Source organism: Canis aureus, chromosome 4 (genome assembly GCF_053574225.1).
Source record: "Canis aureus isolate CA01 chromosome 4, VMU_Caureus_v.1.0, whole genome shotgun sequence".
Taxonomy (NCBI): domain Eukaryota; kingdom Metazoa; phylum Chordata; class Mammalia; order Carnivora; family Canidae; genus Canis; species Canis aureus.
Genome location: NC_135614.1, coordinates 37220900 through 37243159, shown reverse-complemented (window position 1 = coordinate 37243159; position 22260 = coordinate 37220900). Strand labels below are relative to the sequence as shown.

General features: G+C 43.5%; 1 protein-coding gene across 13 annotated transcripts in view; it reads left to right on the top strand.

The window, feature by feature from the left end:
• MCC (MCC regulator of Wnt signaling pathway) overlaps positions 1-22260 on the top strand; it is a 302034-nt gene that overhangs the window by 167572 nt on the left and 112202 nt on the right. For 12 of the 13 annotated variants that reach the window (XR_013378031.1, XR_013378032.1, XR_013378029.1 and 9 more), the window contains exons 3-4: positions 7211-7353; positions 17354-17496. Coding sequence is in view for 9 of the 13 variants with exons in the window: in XM_077895338.1 (XP_077751464.1) it covers positions 7211-7353; positions 17354-17496 (286 nt within the window). In the remaining 4 variants the exon portion in view is untranslated. The remainder of the gene's footprint in view (positions 1-7210; positions 7354-17353; positions 17497-22260) is intronic. The other variant, XM_077895348.1, reaches the window with a different exon arrangement.

Below are 22260 nucleotides of genomic sequence, written 5' to 3'. Positions count from 1 at the left end.
ATAATCACACTTCTTTAGCTCTCTTTTGTGTGAGGCAGTGTGCCAAGCATTCTGTGTGCTTTACCTCAGGGAGTTCTCATATTGACCTCTGGTGCAGGTACTGTTTACATTGGTGTTTTACAAGAAGAAATAAAGGTTTAGGGAGTTTGAGTATCTAGCCTGAGATTATGTAGCTAGACAGTACCAAGAGTTAGAATTTGAATCCAGGTTTTGTGGGAATCCATAGCCGTACTAATCCTGTATGGTTTCTTAAGCTGCCCAGGCTGCCCTTAACATCCAGAGGGAATCTCAAAATGGGTGGAACATGACGTACAGGTCCATTTCGTTTAAAAATCCCTACCATCCCTATCAAACAGGTGCGCAGACACATGCATGCATTTGCACCATTTTTTTTTTTAAAGATTTTATTTATTTATTCATGAGAGACAGAGAGAGGCAAAGACGTAGGCAGAGGGAGAAGCAGGCTCCCTGTGGGGAGCCCGATGTGGGACTCAATCCTGGGTCTCTGGGATCATGACCTGAGCCAAAGGCAGATGCTCAACTGCTGAGCCACCCAGGCATCCCTTGCACCAACGTTAAATAGCCTTGTGGGGAACAGCCTTGTGGGAAACTGGCAAAGATTCTGTACAGTATTGGTTCAGTGTTTTCACCATATTTTTTGTTTAGTGCAAAAAATTTTTTTAAATTTTTATTTATTTATGATAGTCACAGAGAGAGAGAGAGAGAGAGAGAGAGAGAGAGGCAGAGACATAGGCAGAGGGAGAAGCAGGCTCCATGCACCGGGAGCCCGACGTGGGATTCGATCCTGGGTCTCCAAGATCGTGCCCTGGGCCAAAGGCAGGCGCTAAACCGCTGCGCCACCCAAGGATCCCTATTTAGTGCAAAAATTTTAAATTGATACATTTTTTAAGAGCTATAGAATGATCTATCTCAAACTTATGAATCCCTTTGAAATCAGTCAGTACTAATACAGAGCACTTTCTATTTCTAGAAAGTTTTTGTCTTTGGAAAGCAAGTCTTCTGAATTTTCTACCTCTTGCCTTTCAGGAAGAAAACATAAATAGTTTTTCATTAAAAATAATAGAGAGAGTGCTTTCTTGTTGCTTTCTGATAATATGAGATACTTAAAGGTGCAGCTTGGCTGTATTCTCTTTGTCATAAACTGTCTTCCATTCCTTTCTTACTTGTTTATACTTTTCTTTGGTAAATTGCTCTGGCTGTTTTGCTCATCAAGGGCATTTCCATTTGTGCTGGGACTCTTTGTTTAGTTGGCCTGGTTCCTCCCACCTTTCCAGTGGGAGAACCCCGGCAAAGATTTAGAATGAGGGTGGAAATACCCTGAGTAGTATTACTGAGACCAATCCAGTGTGACCCTGAGAAAGTAGCTTGCCTTCTTTGCATATTTTCAAAGGGAGTGGTGCTGACCCCTTTCACTAGGATGGTTGAGAGGGTTAACAGATTAATGATAGCATTGCATTTTTCAAGAATGGAGTTCATAATGCTCTTAGGTTTGACAGCTGAGACTAATGTGATGATTAAAGATCAGTGGCCTCTGTGGAGTTAAGATAAAACCCAGTGAAGAACATTAACAAAACCATAAAGCTCCTTAGCATCACTACATTGCACAGGGTTTTTCCAACAGGGGCTCAAGTTCTCAGACCAGTCTGTCTCAAGGCTGACTCATGGCTTTATCCCAAGATTGTACCAATACCAAAGATATTCTTGGTGGTTGGAATGATACTGCTTATTTTTATTAAACATTTTTGCATATAGGCAATTTCACGAATTTATGTGACTAGACACAGATATTTATATAGATTTTAAATTTGCTTCATCATCATGATAGGAGAGCTGAAACCCAGGGAAAATGCTCCATCTAAGTGCCAGATGAAGTTCGGGGGGAAAATTGCATCATATCCAATCCCAATCTGTTTTTCTTGGCCTTTCAGATCACTTTTAGTTGCAGGAGAAATCCTAGTGATTCTGACCTTCAGAAATCCGTGGCAGGCAAGATACTACAACCACAGACTTGCTTTCTTTACTATAATGTAGGATCAGTAAAAAACTGAATATAGGCTGAGAAGGAGGGGAGAACCCTGGATGCAGTTCCCTGTGATCATAGTAAAGAAGTGGCAGCATGTTGTTTGAGACTGTTCCTTACTCTGTTCAGCTGAAATTGTATGGGGTGTTTCTTTACGGTGAGAAGAAAATCATCCCTCATTTGTAAGCTTTGCTGGAAAAAGCTACTATGCCTCCCTGTTAAGAAAGTTGTTGCTGAATAATTGACTTTGGCAGCTGAAACTGGCTTGATGGGAACTGGAGGGACCTAAAATTCCCTCATAACCCCCTTGTGTCTGTTTTTCTATTTTGGTGCTCCAGGGGGTTGAGAGAGTTGTCTGGGTTTTCTACCTTTATTTGATTTTGGAAGGCAAAATATTTGTGTTTCCTGGAGTTCACCAGGGTGGGTTAGGAAAGGCAAGGAAGATGACTCTGTTGCCCTTGGAGATCTTTAGGCGAATGGTATGGAGATAAGCCTGCAGGTCAAGGGGCTGGAAAGGAGTGGAGGGATGGAGATGGTGGCTACAACAGCTTCAGCCCTTTAATGATGCAAACAGGAATCAGATGGTTTTTCAGAGGGTTCAGTTACTTTACATCTAGTTTGTTTTCATCTGTAAAATGATTATGTCATCAGAATATGCAGTGATAAATAACCCCAAATTTTCAGTGGCTTAACCTATCAAAGGCTTATTTCTTATTTCTTACTAGGACCTGGCAGGACACTATCCCACATTGTCTTCAATCAGCCTCTTAAGCTGTGATGGTCTTCAACTGTCTGAACATTCCTAGCAGCCATGGCCAGGGAAGGGAATGTAAGAAATCATGAAGGAGCTCTTAAAGGCTTCTAGACACAAATGTTGTAAATTCACTCATACCTCATTGGCTGAAACAAGTCACTTGGCCATATGTAGCTTCAAAGGGGAGAGAAAGTATTATCCCGTCATGTGCATGGATGGAAGTGAACCAATCTTGATGAATACCCCTATTGGCTACCACAGGGGTGCTGATGCTTATGTGATCCACACGCCACATGGTGGTCCTGGCAGAGCCCTGTGTACAGACTGGAGAGAAATGAACACCATTTGAAAAAGAGTTTTGTTCATGAATTATGAAAAAAGTGGACATCTGTCATTTTTTAATGTGTAAAGAAGTACTTAAACTTAGAAATCAAAAAATTTGTGCAAACATTAAGTAGTAATTATAGAAGTAATACTGCGTTTTTCTGTTTAGTTATCCTTGTTGTATTACCTTCTCAATTGAGGCTTTACTGGGGTACCTGCCCAAAGGTGACTCTTATATGGAGGTGTAGTATCAAACTCGACCTAGCCTATGCCCCTATGAAACAGAATACCTGAAACCACATACCATCCCAGGTTAAAAAAAAATGCTCTCACAGGTCATGAAAACTTAAGGTGGTGAGAGGCATGGGTTAGTAACAATACTAGAGTGTGATCATAAAATAGGGTATGACTTAAACAGACCAATCCTGCTGGGAGCTTGCTAGCACAAGAAGGCACTGATCATGCACAGAATGGCTTTGTCTGTCCTGAGTGCCACCACTCATCTTCCACTTTTCCTGCCGTAAAGTGCCACTTTCCTGGGGTTGGTCTTGTGCAGTTCAATGGGAGCCATTTAACAAGGGTGTTCTGTTGGGTTCTTTTGTTTTGTTTTGTTTTTGTTATTGTTGTTGTTGGGTTCTTTTGACTTCTGCAGGTGATGACTTGTTTTCTCTTGCCCTGTTGCCCTTATGGGCATTGCTCCACCTTGCCCTGCCCCACAGCTTGGAGAAGCTCAAGGGATTTTCACTAAGCTTGGAGATGGGTGCTTCAGCATATCTTTGGATACGGCGAGTGTACGCAGAATGGGTGAAGTGTGTTTACTGTGATACCTCAAGGGGATGAGCCTTGAGCAATGTCCTCTCAAGTCATTCATTTACCTGGAGGCTGGGAATTTTGAAGATTAGTTTCCAGTGTTCTCTTTTCATTGTATAAAGAATCCCAGGGTACCATTCTACCATCTCTCCTTCCCTCAACCCCCATTTCTGTCCACATTTCTTATTCTCCAGCAGAAAATTCCACCTGGAAGCTGTGACTGCAGCTCCCTTCAGAGTACATGTCATAGTGACCCTCACTATGGCATTCAGCATAGTATCTTAAATGCTATGGGAAATCAAGACATATCTGTTATTTTTAGGAAGAATTAAATTATGGAGGCTTTCCTCTATTAAAAAAAACCATACTTAAGGAAAAAATATAGGAACATAAACCAAATATCTTTGCCTTCAGCTAAGTGTTTTTCCCCCGATCTATTCTTGTTGCTACTCCCAAATGAACCCCTAGTTCCAAATATACATTATGAGTCTTTTGTCTCCTACGAGTGCTATTCTGTCTGAATCATCAGGCTTCCTGTTGTCTCTTGTTCATACTCATACCCTTCAGGCAGATTTCTCAGTTACAGGCAGGGGTGAAGATGGTACAGTACCAGATAGCATGCTCTTGTTATCTGGGCATCGGCCATCTGCTCTCCTAGCAACCTGGGCACCCCCCTGCTACGCTACCCGGATCTTACCTGTTAGGCAACTCACAACAGTCACCAGGGATGCACAGGGTTGTCTTGGTGGTTATTGATTGATCATGTTCCTTATTCTTGGATGGATATTTGCGCACCTTCATTTTTAGGTGAATTTTGCAGTTTCTGGGCTGCTTTGGTCATGGTGGTAGGCAGTTGGCCTCTAAAGACTATGGAGGAGGAAGAATAAGTGGGGAATTTGAGTTTGTAAAGGGAAGCATTTCATCGTGATTTGTAGCCCTAGGGCGCTGAGTATTGAAAACCGAAGAGGAGGAACCAGCAAGATGGCAGTGCAGTAGGAGTCATGGCATAAATGAGATCCAGATCACACTGGTCATTATCTTGTAATTATTTTAAGATCTAAAACTGGTGATCTTCATAAGAGTGCCAGCTACACTGACACATGTACGTTGCTATATACACACACATTTGCCGATTTATATAATTTGAAGGTGGGAATAAAGAGTGATAACAGAAGCTCACAGATATTTTGCAGGGATAGAGAGAAACAGTACTCTGCTGTGGGTATGTTCCAGAGAAGTATGAACCTTTTTCATTTATTGACAGATACTGTCTCTGACACACTGTCATTTTGTGGGCTTCTGTTGTTCCTTGTAAAATATGATGGATCATGAATGAAAAGGCATAACTTCATGGAAAGAATATTTTTGGCCTATTAGGGTTGTGATATGTTTAGGAAAGCTTCCCTGTAGATGTGACTTTCACTCACCCTTTATCCTTGCCTCAGTTTCTACATACTTCATGTGCATTTGACCTTGAGTGGAGGTTATTTGATGCTGCAGGTTGTCATTAAGAACAGAAGTTCACATCACGGTTTCTCCTAAAGCGGCTACCTCACAAAGGTCTGTGATGCAGCTTCCACAACCTTGTTCCCTCCAATCTTGTTCCTGGAGCTCTGAGCAGCTTCCAGCAAGTTACTACATTAATATTGATCAAGTTTGTTGGCAGGTGTGGTCTCTGCCGTGATATATACCACCACATTTATCAGACTTATTTACTGCATACTTCTGTTTCAGTATTGAGTTGGGCTTAGTGTGGTGTTCTGCTTATCTTTGAAGGCATTTGTCCCTGCCCAGTAGCCTCTGGGTTACACCAAGGGAAGCAACAGATTTAGGGAGGGAGGAGGACGTTGGATGTGGTGGTAAGAAGTCTTACCCTTGCTCGGCTGCCACCAGCCCTGAAAATGCAAATCTGGCAAGTACATATGGCTCTTGGCATTAGGAAAACCTTGCTGAAATGAAATTAAAATTCCTCTGCTGGACAGGAAATTAATCAGGGCTGAATACAGTAGACAAGGACAGAAGCTAGAGTCCTTGTTCCATCACTGATGAGTGTTTTGTTATGCAAATGAGATTAAATGCACAGTGACTGGCAGGGCATTGAGGAGGGGCAGAGGACTGAAGGAGATGAACAGGTTTCTTAGGATTTAAACTCTAGCTACAAAAATGTTTTTATAGCATCTGCTGCGTCTTAGACATCAAATGCTGAGCGAGGGAAGCACCTCAGCTTCTTCTGTCATTGTTTCTGCAGAGCAGTCTTGACAGTGTGATACATTGCAAATGATTCATTCCATAACACTACTAGATCGCCCACAGTGAAGCAAAGCTATATGCCAGGTGTCAGGGCTAAGTCATGAAGAAACCTAGTCCTTGCCTTCCCAGAGTTCATAGTCTGGTAGAAAAGGATATTGGAAAGAATTAAGTCGGGGTGCCTGGGTAGCTCAGTGGTTGAGCATCTGCCTTTGGCTCAGGATGTGATTCCAGGGTCTGAGATCAAGTCCCACATCAGGCTCCTTGCAGGGAGCCTGCTTCTCCCTCTGCCTATGTCTCTGCCTCTCTCTCTGTGTCTCTCATGAATATATAAATAAAACTTAAAAAAAAAAAAAAAAGAATTAAGTCTACAGATAACCAGCCAGATAAGAAATGTTGTCCTACCACTTGGGACTATTTGGTTGAAAAGTAGCTGAAGCCTATCCCAGTAATGTCAACAATAAAAAATGAATGAATCAAAAAATAATTAATTAATTAAAAAATAAATTTTTTTTGAAAAGGATTGAATTGGTACAAGGAAAATTGAACAGCCAAAAGGAACATGGGTAGGGGAAGCTCTGGGATCTAAGTATCGGAACAAAGGGACAGTCTGTTCAGGACTCTCCATCTAGTGAATCACCTCCATGCAATCTTAAGTCCATTCACTTAAGATTCACATTCCCAAAAGAAGGTATCTGCTGGATCCAGCTTGGGCCATTTGCACACTTCTTGGAGACACAAAAGCAGGAGACTCGGATAGTGCCACAAAGATTTTGAGCAATGGCAGAGGGACTTTCTCCCAAAGACAGAACGAGTGCCACAAAGGCAAGGACTTTGTCCATGGAGGCCCGGCAGGGAGGGAGGGAAGTGCATTATAAAATTTAGCTGCTGTTGTGGTTTCTGGGATTCCTGGCCAATGAGCGGGCATACATTTATTTGGAGGATGCTCAATGTTGAGGTTGTGGTAGTTTGAGACCATAAAATTTAGAATGAGTCAACTCATTGGCACTTCTGTCTTGTTCTCTTGATCCCAGTGTGAGCAGTCCCACCTCATGAGAGAACATGAGGATGTCCAGGAGCGGACAACGCTTCGGTATGAGGAGCGCATCACAGAACTCCACAGCATCATTGCTGAGCTCAATAAGAAGATAGACCGTTTGCAAGGCACCACCATCAGGTAGTGAGCTCCCGGCCGCGGCTTTCTCTCTGCCCCCTTGGCTCTAACCTGGCTCCTGGAATTGAAGTTGGCCCAATGAATAATAATGATGTTTTTTTTTAAGATTTTTTATTTATTTATTCATAGAGAGAGAGAGAGAGAGAGAGAGGGTAGAGACACAGGCAGAGGGAGAAGCAGGCTCCATGCAGGGAGCCCGACGTGGGACTCGATCCAGGGTCTCCAGGATCACGCCCAGCGCTAAACTGCTGTGCCACCGGGGCTGCCCAATAATGATATTTTATTTGCAACAAAGACTTTTACAGTTGATAACTACTTTCTCTTTACATTGTTAACCATGCACTTTCCCCTCCACTCTTCTGTTCTTGTCTTGATCATCATGAGGGCTACCCTGGAAGGTAGACAGGGTGGGAGTTGTAATCCTCAGTTACTGATAAGGGTGTCAGATCAGAAGTTGATGAGATGCTTTATTAATGGGTTCTGAATGGAGGCCCTCTGTCTCCCTACTAGTATCCCTATCACCTCTTGAATCCACCAGGTCTGCTCTAGATGTGCAAACTGTGTGCCTCCCTTGAGAATATTGAGAGCTCAATGAATGTGGCTGGCTTATGACAAAGCAGTATGTGTGCTTTGAGATCATCTAACATTTTGAGCTCACCTGAAGTTGATTTACCATCATTGATGTGCCCTTTTATAATCTCCTAAGGTAGGGGGCAAGACTGGATATATCATTTTACTGGCGAAAAAAGTCTGGGGCTTAAAAATATTAAGAAATTACTTTGAAGTTATACTCAGCAGAGGATAGAGGTGGAGTTAGAACCCACAGCCTCTCTGCTTTTATTTAATATTCTTTCCGTGAAAGTGATTTTTGGGGGTCCTGCCTTCCTTATCAATCAGTTAACACCTAAGGCTCCTGCACACAACACTTAATTGGTGTGTTTGCCCTGCTGTTCAGAGGGGTTTGCTTTGAGTGACTTAGCCAAGGATGAGAACTTTTCTCTTCCTGCCTGTCCTCAGGGAACAGCCCCGGGGAAAGCAAATGGTTGGCACCTACCTTCATGGAAAAAGAATGTTTTGTTCACAAGCCACTATTAGGGCAGTCGTAAAGGCAGCTGCTTTAAACTCTCCTTCTAGAAGTTCCAGGTTAGAAGAAAATTTGGGTGCATTTTGTTCCAGCTCTGTGAGTTAGAGTAATGACAGGGCTATTTGATGAGGGTACTGATGGGACTCTGGTTTTCTGGGCAAAATCATGGAAAATTTTGCACAGAACTGGAGCCACATGATAAATTCCATATTCCAATTTAGAACCCCAAGGCTTTTAAATTGTATCCTGGTCTTCAGCATGATTGTAGGTTAGAAACGCAAGAACAGAGAAGAATTTTCAGACCAAAGAAATGATTATAGGAGATTTAAAGAAGGCTGACATAGTACATTGGCAAATTTGTAACTTCCATTAAAACATGTTGCACTTTGAAACACTTGAGAAGGTGAGGGCAAATGGGCTCAGTGAGTTGTGGGGGAAAAAAAGCATCACACATCACCTGGAAAACTCAGTTTCAGGATGTTTAAATTGAACATAATGGCCAAACTTCTTTGTGTTAAAATACATTGAGCTTCTCTCTCTCTCTCTCTCTCTCTCTCTCTCTTTTTAAAGATTTATTTATTTACAATGAGAGACACACAGAGAGAGGGAAGCAGAGACACAGGCAGTGGGAGAAGCAGGCTCCCTGCAGGGAACCCGATGTGGGACTCTATCCAGATTCCATGATCACACCCTGAGCCAAAGGCAGGCATCCCAACAGTGAGCTTCTTGACTATAAACATTTACTGGTGCTTTTTGTTTAAAGGGAGATTGCATCTGTGAGATGTCACCTTAAATTCTGCCAGTTTTTGTGATGTAAATGAGCTGGCCCCTCCTTACGGGGACTCCCTGCAGGGCATGGAGACCCATGGGCCAGGAAGACAAGGCTCTTCTGGTCCTCTGATCTCCGTGGCTAAAGCATGTCTCCTGCCCCCAGCACTCCAGGAAATTGGTTTGCCCTCAAGTCCTGAGATACTATGCTATGCTGAGTGCAATGGCAGCCAGACACCTTGGAGAACTCCCACTGCTCTAGCATATCTAGAATGTAGAGAATTGATTGTCACGCTAGTCAGGTATAATGCTGGTAGCTTATAGACTTTTTTGTCACTTTAGTTTGGGCCTGAGTTAGGAATTTATTGGAAATACTGAAAAATAATAAGGGAATAGTTTATGTAAGCTATGATATATCCATACATAAGCAATACTAAATTGCTTAAGTAAAAAAAAAAAAAAAAAGATAATCTTATAGTTTGAAACTTTCATTTCCAGTCACCTTCTGTGGCCACCCTAGAAGATACTCACTCTCCCATCTCTTGTAGCCATAGGGCTAACATAGCCAAGAATCAGACACTGCAGGTGGCTGAATTCCAATATAAGTTGAGCTTATAGCCACATCAGATCTCTGAAGTAAAGAGTAAGCATTGATAGGAAAAGATGAAATGGTGAGAATTTGAATGGAGACAGTGAGTAGATTTAAATGAATCAGAATACCTAGAGCCTACAGACTCCCTTCCTGCAGAAGCACTCCCCCCTCCTTGTCTGATAAAGTGAGTCTTACTTTGCTTAGAGAATTTGTAGCAATCTGATCCCAGGTAGGGGATGCCAGGTATATACACTTAGGGCTAGGTCCCTCAGGAATAAAGATTGCAAATTATTTTACTAGATAAAGATCTCTAACCAGCTAAGGTGCTGGCCAGACACAAAGGAAATAGGGATTTCCTAGTGGAAGAAGGAAGTCAGAAACATCAACCATAGCCTCATAGCCAGAAAGGATGGCTAGACTGTGCATATTTTTGTGCTTATTTGTGCATAGATTCAATTTCCTTTTTATCTTCTTAATTTCTCCTGTTATATTAGATGATCTGGTATTGGTGAAACTCATCTAGTGGTTAGGTTAGATGATATCTAGGTGGATTTGCCACTGAACTAGAAGAGAAGTGATTGCCTGACAATGGATACAATAACTGGTGGGACTTAGGGTCTGCCATTTCGGTGAGAAGGTGAGTCCATTCACATTTGAATGAGGGATAGTTACCAAAGCTTGGTGTCATTGCTGTTGCAATTTGGAAATTTCAGTGTGTGTGAGAGGATGGGTATGGTTGTTGAGCAGCCAGAGAGGTAGCACCCAGTACTATTCCCACCCCTTTACTCTCCCCAGAATTAAAGGGGCTGGACCCTTGGAACTACTTCCCAGATTAACAGTTGGGTGCTGGATATAGTTTTGGTTCTGCCAGTGAGGTGCCTTAGAATGGGTTTGGAAAGCAGAAGGAAGGTGGGAGCCAGTGTTCCTCAGATCATGATGGCAGCTGATGTAGAAACTTTCATAGGTGTGAGGTCTAGCACTTCAGAGCAGGAGCTGTGGACAGGTGTGAAGGCAACGACAGTTTCCTGACCTTTGAGGGGTTCACAGCTGCAATGGCAAATCTGACAGCTCCTGGTGGCCTCTACCCACGCTTCTCTGGTCCTCCCAGTTATGCAAACATGGAACTGCCTGACTTAAATCTCTTCTACTTGAAACATCCACTGTAGATTATGTTCCTAACTAAACCCTGCCTGATGCATCCTAAATCCCATCTCCTAGGAATAAATACGGAACATTTTGTATATATGGCCTTCTAAAAAATTTTATTCATGAATATTTTAAATAAATTGGATCATATAGCAAACAGTGTTTTGTAATATATGCTTTTTCACTTAACTGTATGTTATGGGTGGCTTTTTTTAAATGCTCCTCTAACTTGGAGAGATTATATAATAGAATGGGGAGGATGGAAAAATACATCAGTAGCTCACTTTGGAACAGGGCCGGGGGTACTCTTGGATTTCTAAGCAAATTAAACATGAGCTCTTTGTTTCCCAAGGAGATTATTTTCTTTGCCCAAAAGCTACTCTCATAACATCACCCTTTCACTGCCGGCTCTCATGAGTAGTCATGTTTTCTGCTTCATTTCCCATTTGTTTGTTAACCTACTGCTGTCTGGCTTCTGAGTGCAACAGTTTGCTGAAGCTCCTTTTACTAAAGACTGAGTTATGTCTTCAAATTCAAAATTCCTATGTTGACGCCCTACCCCTGAATATGATAGCATCTATAGTTGGGGCCTTTGGAAAGTAATTCTGTTTGGTTAAGTTTATGAAGGTGGGGACTGCATGGAAGGCGTAGTGAGCCTTGGGAAGAGACACCAGAGGGCTTGCTCGCAGCCCACGCTCTCTCCCTGCGTATGAGGATTCAGTGACAAGGCAGCCACCTGTAAGCCAGGAAGAAAGTAACTGACTGTGCAGACCTTGATTTTGGTCTTGGAACAAAAGTCTAGAACTAAGAAAATAAAATCCTGTTGCTTAAGCTATCTAGTCTATGGTGATTTGTTATAACAGCCTAAGCTGCTATACCTTTTTGAAAATCACTAATGACTTAACTGAAAAATCCAGTGACCTTTTCTTGTTTCTGGTCCTTTTCTGTAGGATTTGCCTGCAAATCTTCCTTCTGGTGTGTTTTTCTTGAACTTCTATGACCCTATAACGTTTCTTCCGTCCCCATGATTCACCTTCAGACTGGGCTCTGACTCTGGGCTGTCCCTCCCTTTTCACCTTGAATGGCTGCAGCCCTACAGCACTGACCTCTCCTGTCTGAGTTACCTCCTTCAGCATTGGCACTTTACCCTTCTGCTTCTTTGTCTGCGAAATGCTCATTTGGCAACAAAGATGATATGCAAAGTCTCTGTCTGCTCTAATGTAATCCAGTCTCTAAAATCTCATGCCTGCATCATGAGCCTGACCTTTCCATTTGCCCCCAAAAGATTCATAGCTTAGTCTGATCTTCCTTTGTGGTAGATGGAAAAATAAAGAGAGGTGGAATTGCAGGAAGAATCAGACTTGTCACTGATTTCCTGCTTTAGATACTCTAAGAGAATTGAAAGAATACATTTCCTCAATGTATCTAAAAAAAAAATCTTTGTTCTGTAAAAGATTTATGGCATTTCAGGGCAAGTCTTCTTTCATTTGTAAGGAAGAATTGTGGTTCAACTAAACTCCCACCAGATCAGGTAGGCTGGGTTAGCTAAACATAGGGTTCCAAGGCAGGCAGGCAGGTGTCCATCTGCGTCTTGTTCACAAATCAGTCCAGTGACAAGGCATGAGTGTGCATGCCAAATAAAATATACATAAGGATTGCTAAGGAAGTAATATTGGTACAAATATTTGTATCAATATTTTCTGTCAATAATTTCTATCAAATATTACTGATTCTATTGTGCTTCAGCTTGAGGTCTGGAAAGCAGGAAAAGAATTATCCTTTTATTGACACTTCCCTTTTCGGATAAGATTATGTCACCCCTGCCAGTAATGAGAAGGAATTTTTAGAAATCATTGTCAACAGGAGCACCCAGTTGGCTCAGTGGGTTAAGCATCTGCCTTTGACTCAGGTCCTGATCCCAGGGTCCTGGGAGTTCGCTTCTCCCTCTCCCTCTGCTCTCCCCCTGCTTGTGTGTGGTTTCTCTCTCTCTCTCTCAAATAAAATCTTAAAAAAATAAAAATAAAAATAATTGCCAACAATAGCAACAACCAGATTTTCTCCTTAGATCACCACATTTGACTTGTTTCATTAGTCCTAAATTTAGGAATGAGGCTGTACCACTTCCTAGTTGCAGAATCCTGGGTAAATCACTTAGCCTCTTTAAGCTTCACTTGTCTTATTTGTAAATTAAAGGTATTGATCCCTGCTTTGATAAACTCTAAGATCTCTGCCAGTCAGCCACTGCTAGTTACATAGGTGGTGGGTAGAATCTAATGCCTGCCTGTGTGCGAGCTTTTTTCTTTTGTTTTGTTATTTAAGCTAGTAGCAAGCACTAATCATTGCCACTGTAAGAGCAATTTGGAAGCAGTTCACAAATGCATCTATGTGAATAAAATAAGGTACATTTAGAATCCTGTGAGATTATTCTTTATCCTCCAAAGAGAAACACCTGAGAACTTTGTAATTCCGTGATTATGAAACTATCACAATGGTGTATGATTACCAACAGTTATCAGTTTATCAAGTTTCTGGGGGTTTTTTTGGCTTACAATGATCACTTCTTGGATCTTTTCATGTTTTCTCCCTTCACATCACCAGCATTAGCAACTGGTGTACTTTGGAGAAAGCCTTTTTCCTCCCAAAGAAGTAAGTTATGGTTTGCCAAGAGTTACTGTTTACACAAAAGAAAGTCACGCTGAGTTGCTGATGCTGTGTTGTTAGCTGGACATCTTTACCATGAAAACACACCTCACGTTCTTGCTTTTGTGTAACCGCTGGGACTGGTACAATGTTTTTGACTTCTCATTCCGTCGCTCTGGATGTAGGGAATACGCTGAGCACCAATTTTATACGTGCATATACTGCGACCACAGATGGACCCATCAGCTTACAGAAGGCCCTGGCGAGAACTGGCTTTTGTTCTTTCTCAGTCCCAGATTCTAGCCTCTTTTCAGGGATGGTGCCAATTATGATGTTCAGGAGATGATAAGGATATGCAACTCCGAATTTTTAAACCAAAGTCAGTAGGAGAAACAGCAGGCTGCACTTACTTCAGTATTTCAGTTCAGTTTAACCATTTTTCTACCTCATTCTCTGTGGTACAGAATCCTGCCTGATCTCTCAGGGTTGTTGTCTGCCTCTAATTACTGTTTACTCTGTTTATGTGAGTTGTTTGTACTCTGATATTCAGTGTAATTACCATAAGGAAGAATCTCAGCCAGAAATTGTGTATTCTCGGCTCAGCCCTTCCCTTTGGGGCCAGGAACAGAGACCTGCGCTCCCCCCACTTCCACAGCTGCTTGTTTTCCCTGTTTTTATATAAGAGCTTTGGTGACACTTACTTCTTCCCCTGAATTCCTAGACTTCATCATTTTATTTCCGATTCTCTTGTCTAACTCACGTTCGCTTCCTTTGACACAGTAAATTCTCCTTCTTTTTTTTTTAAATTTTTTAAATTTATTTATGATAGTCACAGAGAGAGAGGCAGAGACACAGGGAGAGGGAGAAGCAGGCTCCATGCACCGGGAGCCTGATGTGGGATTCGATCCCGGGTCTCCAGGATCGCGCCCTGGGCCAAAGACAGGCGCTAAACCGCTGCGCCACCCAGGGATCCCGTAAATTCTCCTTCTGATCAAAAAATGTCCACTCAGCAAGTGGCTCAAGTGCCCCTCTAGCCTCCAGCCTTGTGTTACATTGGGCACCCTATTTGGTTTCAGCTATACCTACCACTTATTCCTCTCCATTCTTTCTCATCCGTGTTCAAAGGCTCCTCTGAGTCTTTGCTTGTGCCCTTCCACCCTCAAGACTTATCTAAACTCTAGTTGCCTGGGATGTCTCTGGAGTGCTGCTCCATCCAGAAAGTCTTCGTGGTTGCTGCACGTGGTTGCAGCCCCTGTGCCCTGTGTCCACACACAGCATGCTTCTTAGGTTAGAATTAGTTGTGAACATATTTGACTCCTGGAAGATAGCATTCATCTGGTCTTTGCTTTCCTGTTCTTATTTTGGTGCTCGAATACATTGACCAAGTATCCTTAGTTTGCATTTTATGACCCTGAAGGTCTTCCGCCCAACATAACGCTTCTAGTGTGGTGCAATTGTCCTGCAGATTGTATTCTGACCTCAGCAAGGAATGGCCCCTACAATCAAGTCTCTTATTCCTACCCTTCCCTATTCACTGCTATATAAAATTCATCCTAATAATCCCCAGAAGTAATTCCTTACGAAGCATGAGATTTGGCAGGCCCTATATGTTTTGGAAACTGTCAAGCCAGGAGGGTTTAAGGTGGCTATTAACAATTTTGCAAATGCCATTTATACCAGAGATACAGCAGCATTTATCTGGCTTTCTTGGCTGTGAAACAGTCTCAGCCAAGCTGAAGCTGATTATGTTGGCCCTGCAACAAAGGTAATTTATTCATCACAAAACCTCCCATTAACTACAATCATATTTTTAACCGCTGATTGAAAGGAGAGCTGGTGTATCAGGGCACAATTACCCTTTAGACCAAAAAAGCTACTCTTAAGGTACTTTTTAATTGTTTTCATTCCTAAACCTAATTATTGTTGGCTTTGCAGGTGTCTAATAATTAACTTATTCATAGAAGATTAACCTATATATATTTTTTGCCTTCCACTCCCATTCTAATTCATATTTTGCGTGTCTGGGGGCTTAATATCTATATACGATCTCCCCCGATTTCTGGATGGCTTTTATTAAAAACACCTTATAAAGCAGTGGCTCAGCTGAATTCCTTCCCTGGGAGGATGTTGATTTCCTGAGAAAACTAAGAACTCTGGAGAGTTCTTCACATTCTTTAATTTATAGATGTGTTTCCCCAGCTTAAAATGGCAGTTGCCTCTTCCCCAAGTTCCAGTGGTCACATGTCACCATCTGGGTCTACCCCAAACCCAAAACTGTAGACTTTCTGCCCCATTGGTGTCAACAATTTTAAGTGAATGCTAATCTGAAGGATTTCTCTCCCTGGCTTTCTTCACAGACATTCATGGGCTTTCCATCCTCAGTTAAATCCCCTGACAGTTTTTTTTTTTTTTTTTTTAAGATTTTATTTATTTATTCATGAGAGACACACAGAGAGAGGCAGAGACACAGGCAGAGGGAGAATCAGGCTCCCTGTGGGAGTCTGATGTGGGACTTGATCCCGGGATTCCGGGATCACGACCTGAGCCCAAGGCAGATGCTCAACCACTGAGCCACCCAGGTGACCCCCCTGACAGTTTTCTCTTCTGGCTCATTTGTAAAATAAATGCTTCACAGGGGGCTTATTTTGCCCTCTCCATGTAGGTGTCCAGTGTGTGTATAGTGATGGTGGTGGTGTGAGGAAGAGGTATGCACACATTTTGAAAGACATACTGCAATATTAAATTTCCTTCACTTGGGTAGCCCCGGTGGCTCAGCGGTTTAGCACAGCCTTCAGTCCAGGGCGTGATCCTGGAGACCCAGGATCGAGTCCCACGTTGGGCTCCCTGCATGGAGCCTGCTTCTCTCTCTGCCTGTCTCTGCCTCTCTCTCTCTCTCTCTCTCTCTCTCTGTCTCTGTGTGTATGTGTGTGTGTTTCGAATAAATAAATAAAATCTTAAATAATAAATTTCCTTCACTTGCCCATAGCTAATTCAGGGACCAAAAGATTGAGGGACTGAGAAGGGCTGTGAAGGGATGAGTGTGTGTGTGTGTGTGTGTGTGTGTGTGTAAACAACATGGCAGCATTTAAGTGTTGTCTTCCTGTTAGAAGTGCTGACTGATGGAAACAGACCACTGAGTGGGCTGCACTGACTCACTGTCCATTTTCTCTTCTCCCCATCCACTTTTCCTATCTCTTTACTCTACTGACTTGGTTGAGGGAAAGTAAGTGTAGTATTTACCAGACATACCTCTCAAAGTAGCCAGTTTGATCTGCACAGGTAAGGTGCCGGTTTTCTGGTAGCTCCAGCTCCAGCGCCTCCCTACATCCTCTTCCAAGGAGAAAGTCCACCATGGAGACTGTCCAGGTGATGGGATGTGACATTTCCTATGCACCAGACTCCTGCTTATTTTGCTCACTGGAACTTCAGTACTCAGACCAGTTCTCAAGTCTCGGCTTCTTTTTCACACCATAATTTGAGGAGGTGAAGAAATCTAATTTCTTCAAGAACTCTTAAAAGTGAAAAAGTTTCTAGTAGACTGTTAAGTGGATCTTGTTCAGTGTATGAGTATGTATGTGGATACAGGAGCAACCTTTGACCATAGAGGTGACTGGCTTCATTTGGTCTGAAAAGAGTCCTAGTTGATACAGCTGAGGAAGGTAGGGGAAACAGATCTGTTTCTTTTCTGAATTCTTTCTTGTCCTAGAAGTCATATTCTCTGGGAATTCGTCATCTGTCTCTGTCAGTGGTGACTGACTCTTCTTTGTTCTCAGGGAGGAAGATGAGTACTCAGAACTGCGGTCAGAACTCAGCCAGAGCCAGCATGAGGTCAACGAAGACTCTCGAAGCATGGACCAAGACCAGACCTCTGTCTCCATCCCCGAAAACCAATCCACCATGGTCACTGCTGACATGGGTGAGTCTGCCTGCCATTGTACGAAGCCAGAGTTTGGCTTCCAGATTGTAATGGGAATTTTAGAAATATGAGGCAGCCTGAATTAAAATTTAGTCAAGGAGTTGGATGAGTAGATGAAAGCACATCCATCTGAGTCCCTTACATGTTACTTTGTTGGAACTAAAGAGGTGAATTAGCTTTTTGCCTTGATGTTTGAGATTCAAATGTACATCACCTCTATTTGAAAATTCTGGAGATGGGGAACCAGCTGATGAGGCTATTGTAGTGTTCCAAGTTACAGTGAAATCTGAGCTGTAATGGCAGGAATGGGAAGGATGGAATGGGTGGTGATACGTTGTGGTGGGGGAGCCAATAGGTTTTAGCAACTTTTGGGTAAGAAGGAATCCAAAATGACTCTAACATGTTGGTTCTGAGTGACTAAGAGAATGATCATATTTCTTAGTAAGGATGTTTTGTGAGAAATGAGTTGGGAAATAAATATGTTATGTTTGAGGTTGTAGAGAAATGTCCATCCAGGAATACTTGGCATGGTGTATTTTAAACTGCAGGTCATGACCTATTAGTGGGTCTTGGGATTCAATGAAAAATATTTTCTAAGTGAAATCGACTAGGAAAAAAAATGGCAGTACTACTTCATGAAAATTATTTGTTGAGAGAGAGAGTGTGTGTAATAAGTTGCTTCTGCTGTGGGTTGCAGTCAACCCACGAAATGTTGCAAAACCACAGGTCTACTTGGAGATGCTTAACTGCTTAACTCACCTAAGCTTAACTGCTTAACTCACCTAATCTTTGGTGAGATTAGGGTTGAGGATAAAGACTTTGAAGTTATGAGGTAAGGAGATCTCTGTGGTCAAAAGGCTGTGGAGTCAGAAGATGGAGGAGTACCGTATCTTAGGAAATGTAGGGAAGTGATAGAGGAAGAACTAGAAGGAGACATAAACATAGTGTAACTTTCTTAGAACCTAAAATTGCGTTGGAAAGAGACTTTAATGTAGTACACATTTATATTAATTATGAAAGTGCTATAACATTAAGGAACAGAGTACCACGAGAGTTTAAAAAGGACTTTGATTCAGTTTAAGATTCTAGAAGAGCTTCCTCAAGGAAGTGCCATTTGAGCTGAGAGCTGGAGGGTAAATAGGAATTAACCAGATAAAGGAGGAGATGCATTCAGGGGAGGGTGGGGGAAGTAGATGCATTCAAGGAGATAACAAGAGATCATCATGTATGGAGGGCCCAGAGGTGTGAGATGGAGGATGGAGAGGTAGAAGGAGCTATAGCATGCAAGATCTCATAGACCGTGTTAGAGAATTTAACCTTTAGTCAAACATGCACAAGAAGCCACTAAAAGGGGCAGCCCCGGTGGCGCAGCGGTTTAGCGCCACCTGCAGCCCAGGGTGTGATCCTGGAGACCCGGGATCGAGTCCCACATTGGGCTCCCTGCATGGAGCCTGCTTCTCCCTCTGCCTGTGTCTCTGCCTCTCTCTCTCTCTCTGTATCTCTCATGAATAAATAAGTAAACAAAAATCTTAAAAAAAAAAAAAAAAAAAAGAAGCCACTAAAAGATTTTAGTAGTTAAGGATGGGGATGAAAGGATCAGGTTTGCATTTTGAATCATCATTCTGTAATAAAGAGAATCAGTGGATCAAGAATGATTGGGGGAGGCCAGCTAGGAAACCATCGCCAAAATCTTGGTGGACTAGGATCAGGGTGGCAGTGGTTAAGATCTAGAAAGATGGAGAATTGGCAAGATCTGCTGAAAGATTAGAAACAGAGGGGAAAAGTATGTGTGTGGAAATGTTCCCTAAGTGTCTGGATCAGTGCTGCCAAGTGCCAACACGGGAGCACAGGAAAAAAAAGGTGGTTTTGCTTGAGTTTTGTTTTGTTTTGAGGGAGTGGGAGTGCAGGGTGTAGCTCCTGTGTTTTGTTTGGACATAAGTTTGTGGTGTCTTGAGGTATCTGGGTGGAGATGCTTCAGAAGGCAGCAGGTAGACATAAGCCAAGAGGGAAAGGTCTAGGCTGAAGAAAAGCAGTTAGGAGACACAGGGTTATGTGCAGACAGTCACCGAAGCAGTGGGAGGCCATGATAGAGTGAGGAGTGCAGAGAACTGGGGCCTGAGCCTTGGGGGCCACCAGCCAAAGAGAGACCTGGCAGAGCTCCTGCAAAGGGTATGCTTCTCATTGTAGTCTCCGTTTAAATGCACGTCCTTTGAAAGCATCTCATGAATGCCAGTCTGTACCAGTTCCTGTGTTGACTCTGTCACTGCCCCATTTGTCTCCTTGCATCAAATTGAAAAATTTTTTTAAAGATTATTTATTTATTAGACACACACACACACACAGAGAGAGAGAGAGAGAGGGAGAAGCAGGCTCCATGCAGGGAGCCTGATGTGGGACTCCATCCCAGGTCTCCAGGATTATGCCCTGGGCCAAAGGTGGCACTAAACCGCTGAGCCACCGGGGGCTGCCCTCAAATTTAAATTTTAAATGATGTATTTCTAGTTATTTGCTTGACTGACTGTCCCACTATACTCCACTGGGCAGAAGTATGTATATCTACTAGCAGATCCCCAGAGCCCAGAGCCCACCACTGGGCCTGGCACATACTGTATGTTCAGAGATGTTTGCTGGGATGAACAAGTGAAGCAGTCAGCAAGTCCATCCAGCAGTGAGCCAGCCAGAGCTGTAGGGAGTAAACAAGGAGAGCCATGTCTGAGAAGTCAGTGGGGCAGAGAAAGCTCTAAAAAGGAAGGGGTCAGCAGGATGGATTAGTGCTAAAGCCAGCAAAGTCATTGAGAGCTGTATACTGATACCTATATGATCCCAACAGAAATGGAGTGAGGATTGGAGACACCTCCTTGGTCCTCAGGCTCTTGGCTTCAGGCTGAAACGGCCTCTCTGAAAATCACCTGAACCTGTATCTCGGGCCCTAAGTTAGAACACATGCAACTTCCTAGGACTATCCCAGCTGTGGGCTCAGGTTCCACATGCTGCCATATCAGCGTCGCAGTCTCTAACCCTGGTGGCCCCAGGCTTCTGGACTCTGCCTTCCAGCCTCGGGAGTGAAAAGGTACAGACAGCCAAGAAATTCCCAAAGCAAAGAGATACACCCACACTGATCCCTCCATTCATGTGTCTGAAAGTGTACTTTATGAAATATCTGCCCCACACACCAATAAATTTTCTCAATCAAGTGAGGCTGGGGAGTAGAGGGATAAACCTACTTAAATGGGCAGGGCATCTTTACTGTGGGACTGCCTGGGGCTCCTAACAGAGCACTCAGTAGCCCAGGCCATCTACTGGGGGCTGGTGTCTGCCTGTCTGTGCTAGGAGCTGGCTTCATTTTCCCAAATTATGAATCTCAAATCCTTTCTGTCCATCCTTTTCCTCATTATAAATATATGTTCGTTATAGCCAGTGATAATATCTCTGCCAATGAGACGGAGCTCCTGGAGGGAAGGGACCCCATCTGTCCAATGTCTGTACGTGTTCTCTGCCCACATAGTGGCCTTGATTCATTTATTCAACAACTCACTGGGTGCTATGCAAGGGACTGGGGGCGGGAGACACAGGCTCTGCCCACGGATCGCTATACACTCCCACTCCCATGTATCACACTGAGAGTGACATCCCGACTCCTGACTGTGGACTGTAGGCCCCCACAGAACTGGCATCCCCCATCTTGGGCCGCACCGTCCCCTCCACCCCCCATCCCTGCTTACTCCCAGCTCTGGCCACACTGGCCTCCACGCTGCCCCTCACACCCAACCGGCTTGTCTTGTTTCACTGCTCCTCCTTCCTGAAGTGCTCCTTCCCTGAGCCCATCCGAGGCTTCCTCTGGCCCTGGTTGAGCACTATGGCCTTTCCTCACTGCCAGGCACTGTCCTGCCTTTCTGGCTTCATTTCTCCTCTCAACACTTAGCGCTTCCTGGGTTCGTTGTCTGTGCATTTATTTTATCGTATATACTCATTATAGCTGGTCCCTTCCACTAGAATCTAGGATGCAGGCCCCATGCAGGCAGGGATTAGAGCTATCCTGTTTGCCTATTGTAATGGCATCTGCACAGATGAGGCACCAAATGCTGAGTAGAAGCGAATGCCGTCTTGGAGCTCACAGTTCTCTGGAGGATGCAGACAGGCAAACAGGGAATGATGACCACAGTGGGGTAAGGACCACACCAAGAGGTGGACAGGGGCTCCTAGCAGCACCCTGGGTGGGGGGGAGGGTGGCAGGAACATTGGTGAATCCATCCCTGAGGTTGCATCTAGCAGAAAGCTGGGGGATGGGTGGGAGTGATTCAGAGAAAGAGCAGGGGCAGGAGGAGAGCCCAGGAGGCAGAGGGCCCGCACCTGCCAGGTCCCCAGGGAGGGTTCTCAAGGAGGGCAGGCACAGGACGGCCAGGAGGGAGGGGTGCATCAATGCTGCTGTGGAGTGCAGCGCCCCCCTCCAAGTTGTGTGTGTGTGTGTGTGTGTGTGTGTGTGTGTGCTCATCAAAACTGTGTGTCTTCCTCTTCTTACTCCTTTGCCATTTTCCAATTAAACTGCTTCAATAGGGCAAAAAGCTTCCATATATAACACCACTATAGGAAATCGTTAAAAAGCAACCATTTCATTATGCAAATGGTTGCAAACCTGCATTATCCATCCAAAGGTTTTTCTTGAGTTGGATTTTGCTTGAGTTTGCTGGCATTATATTTGCTGATCTTCAGTTAAGATAGCTGGAGTTAGTCCAATCTATTCCCTTCATCAGAAAGCACTTGTCA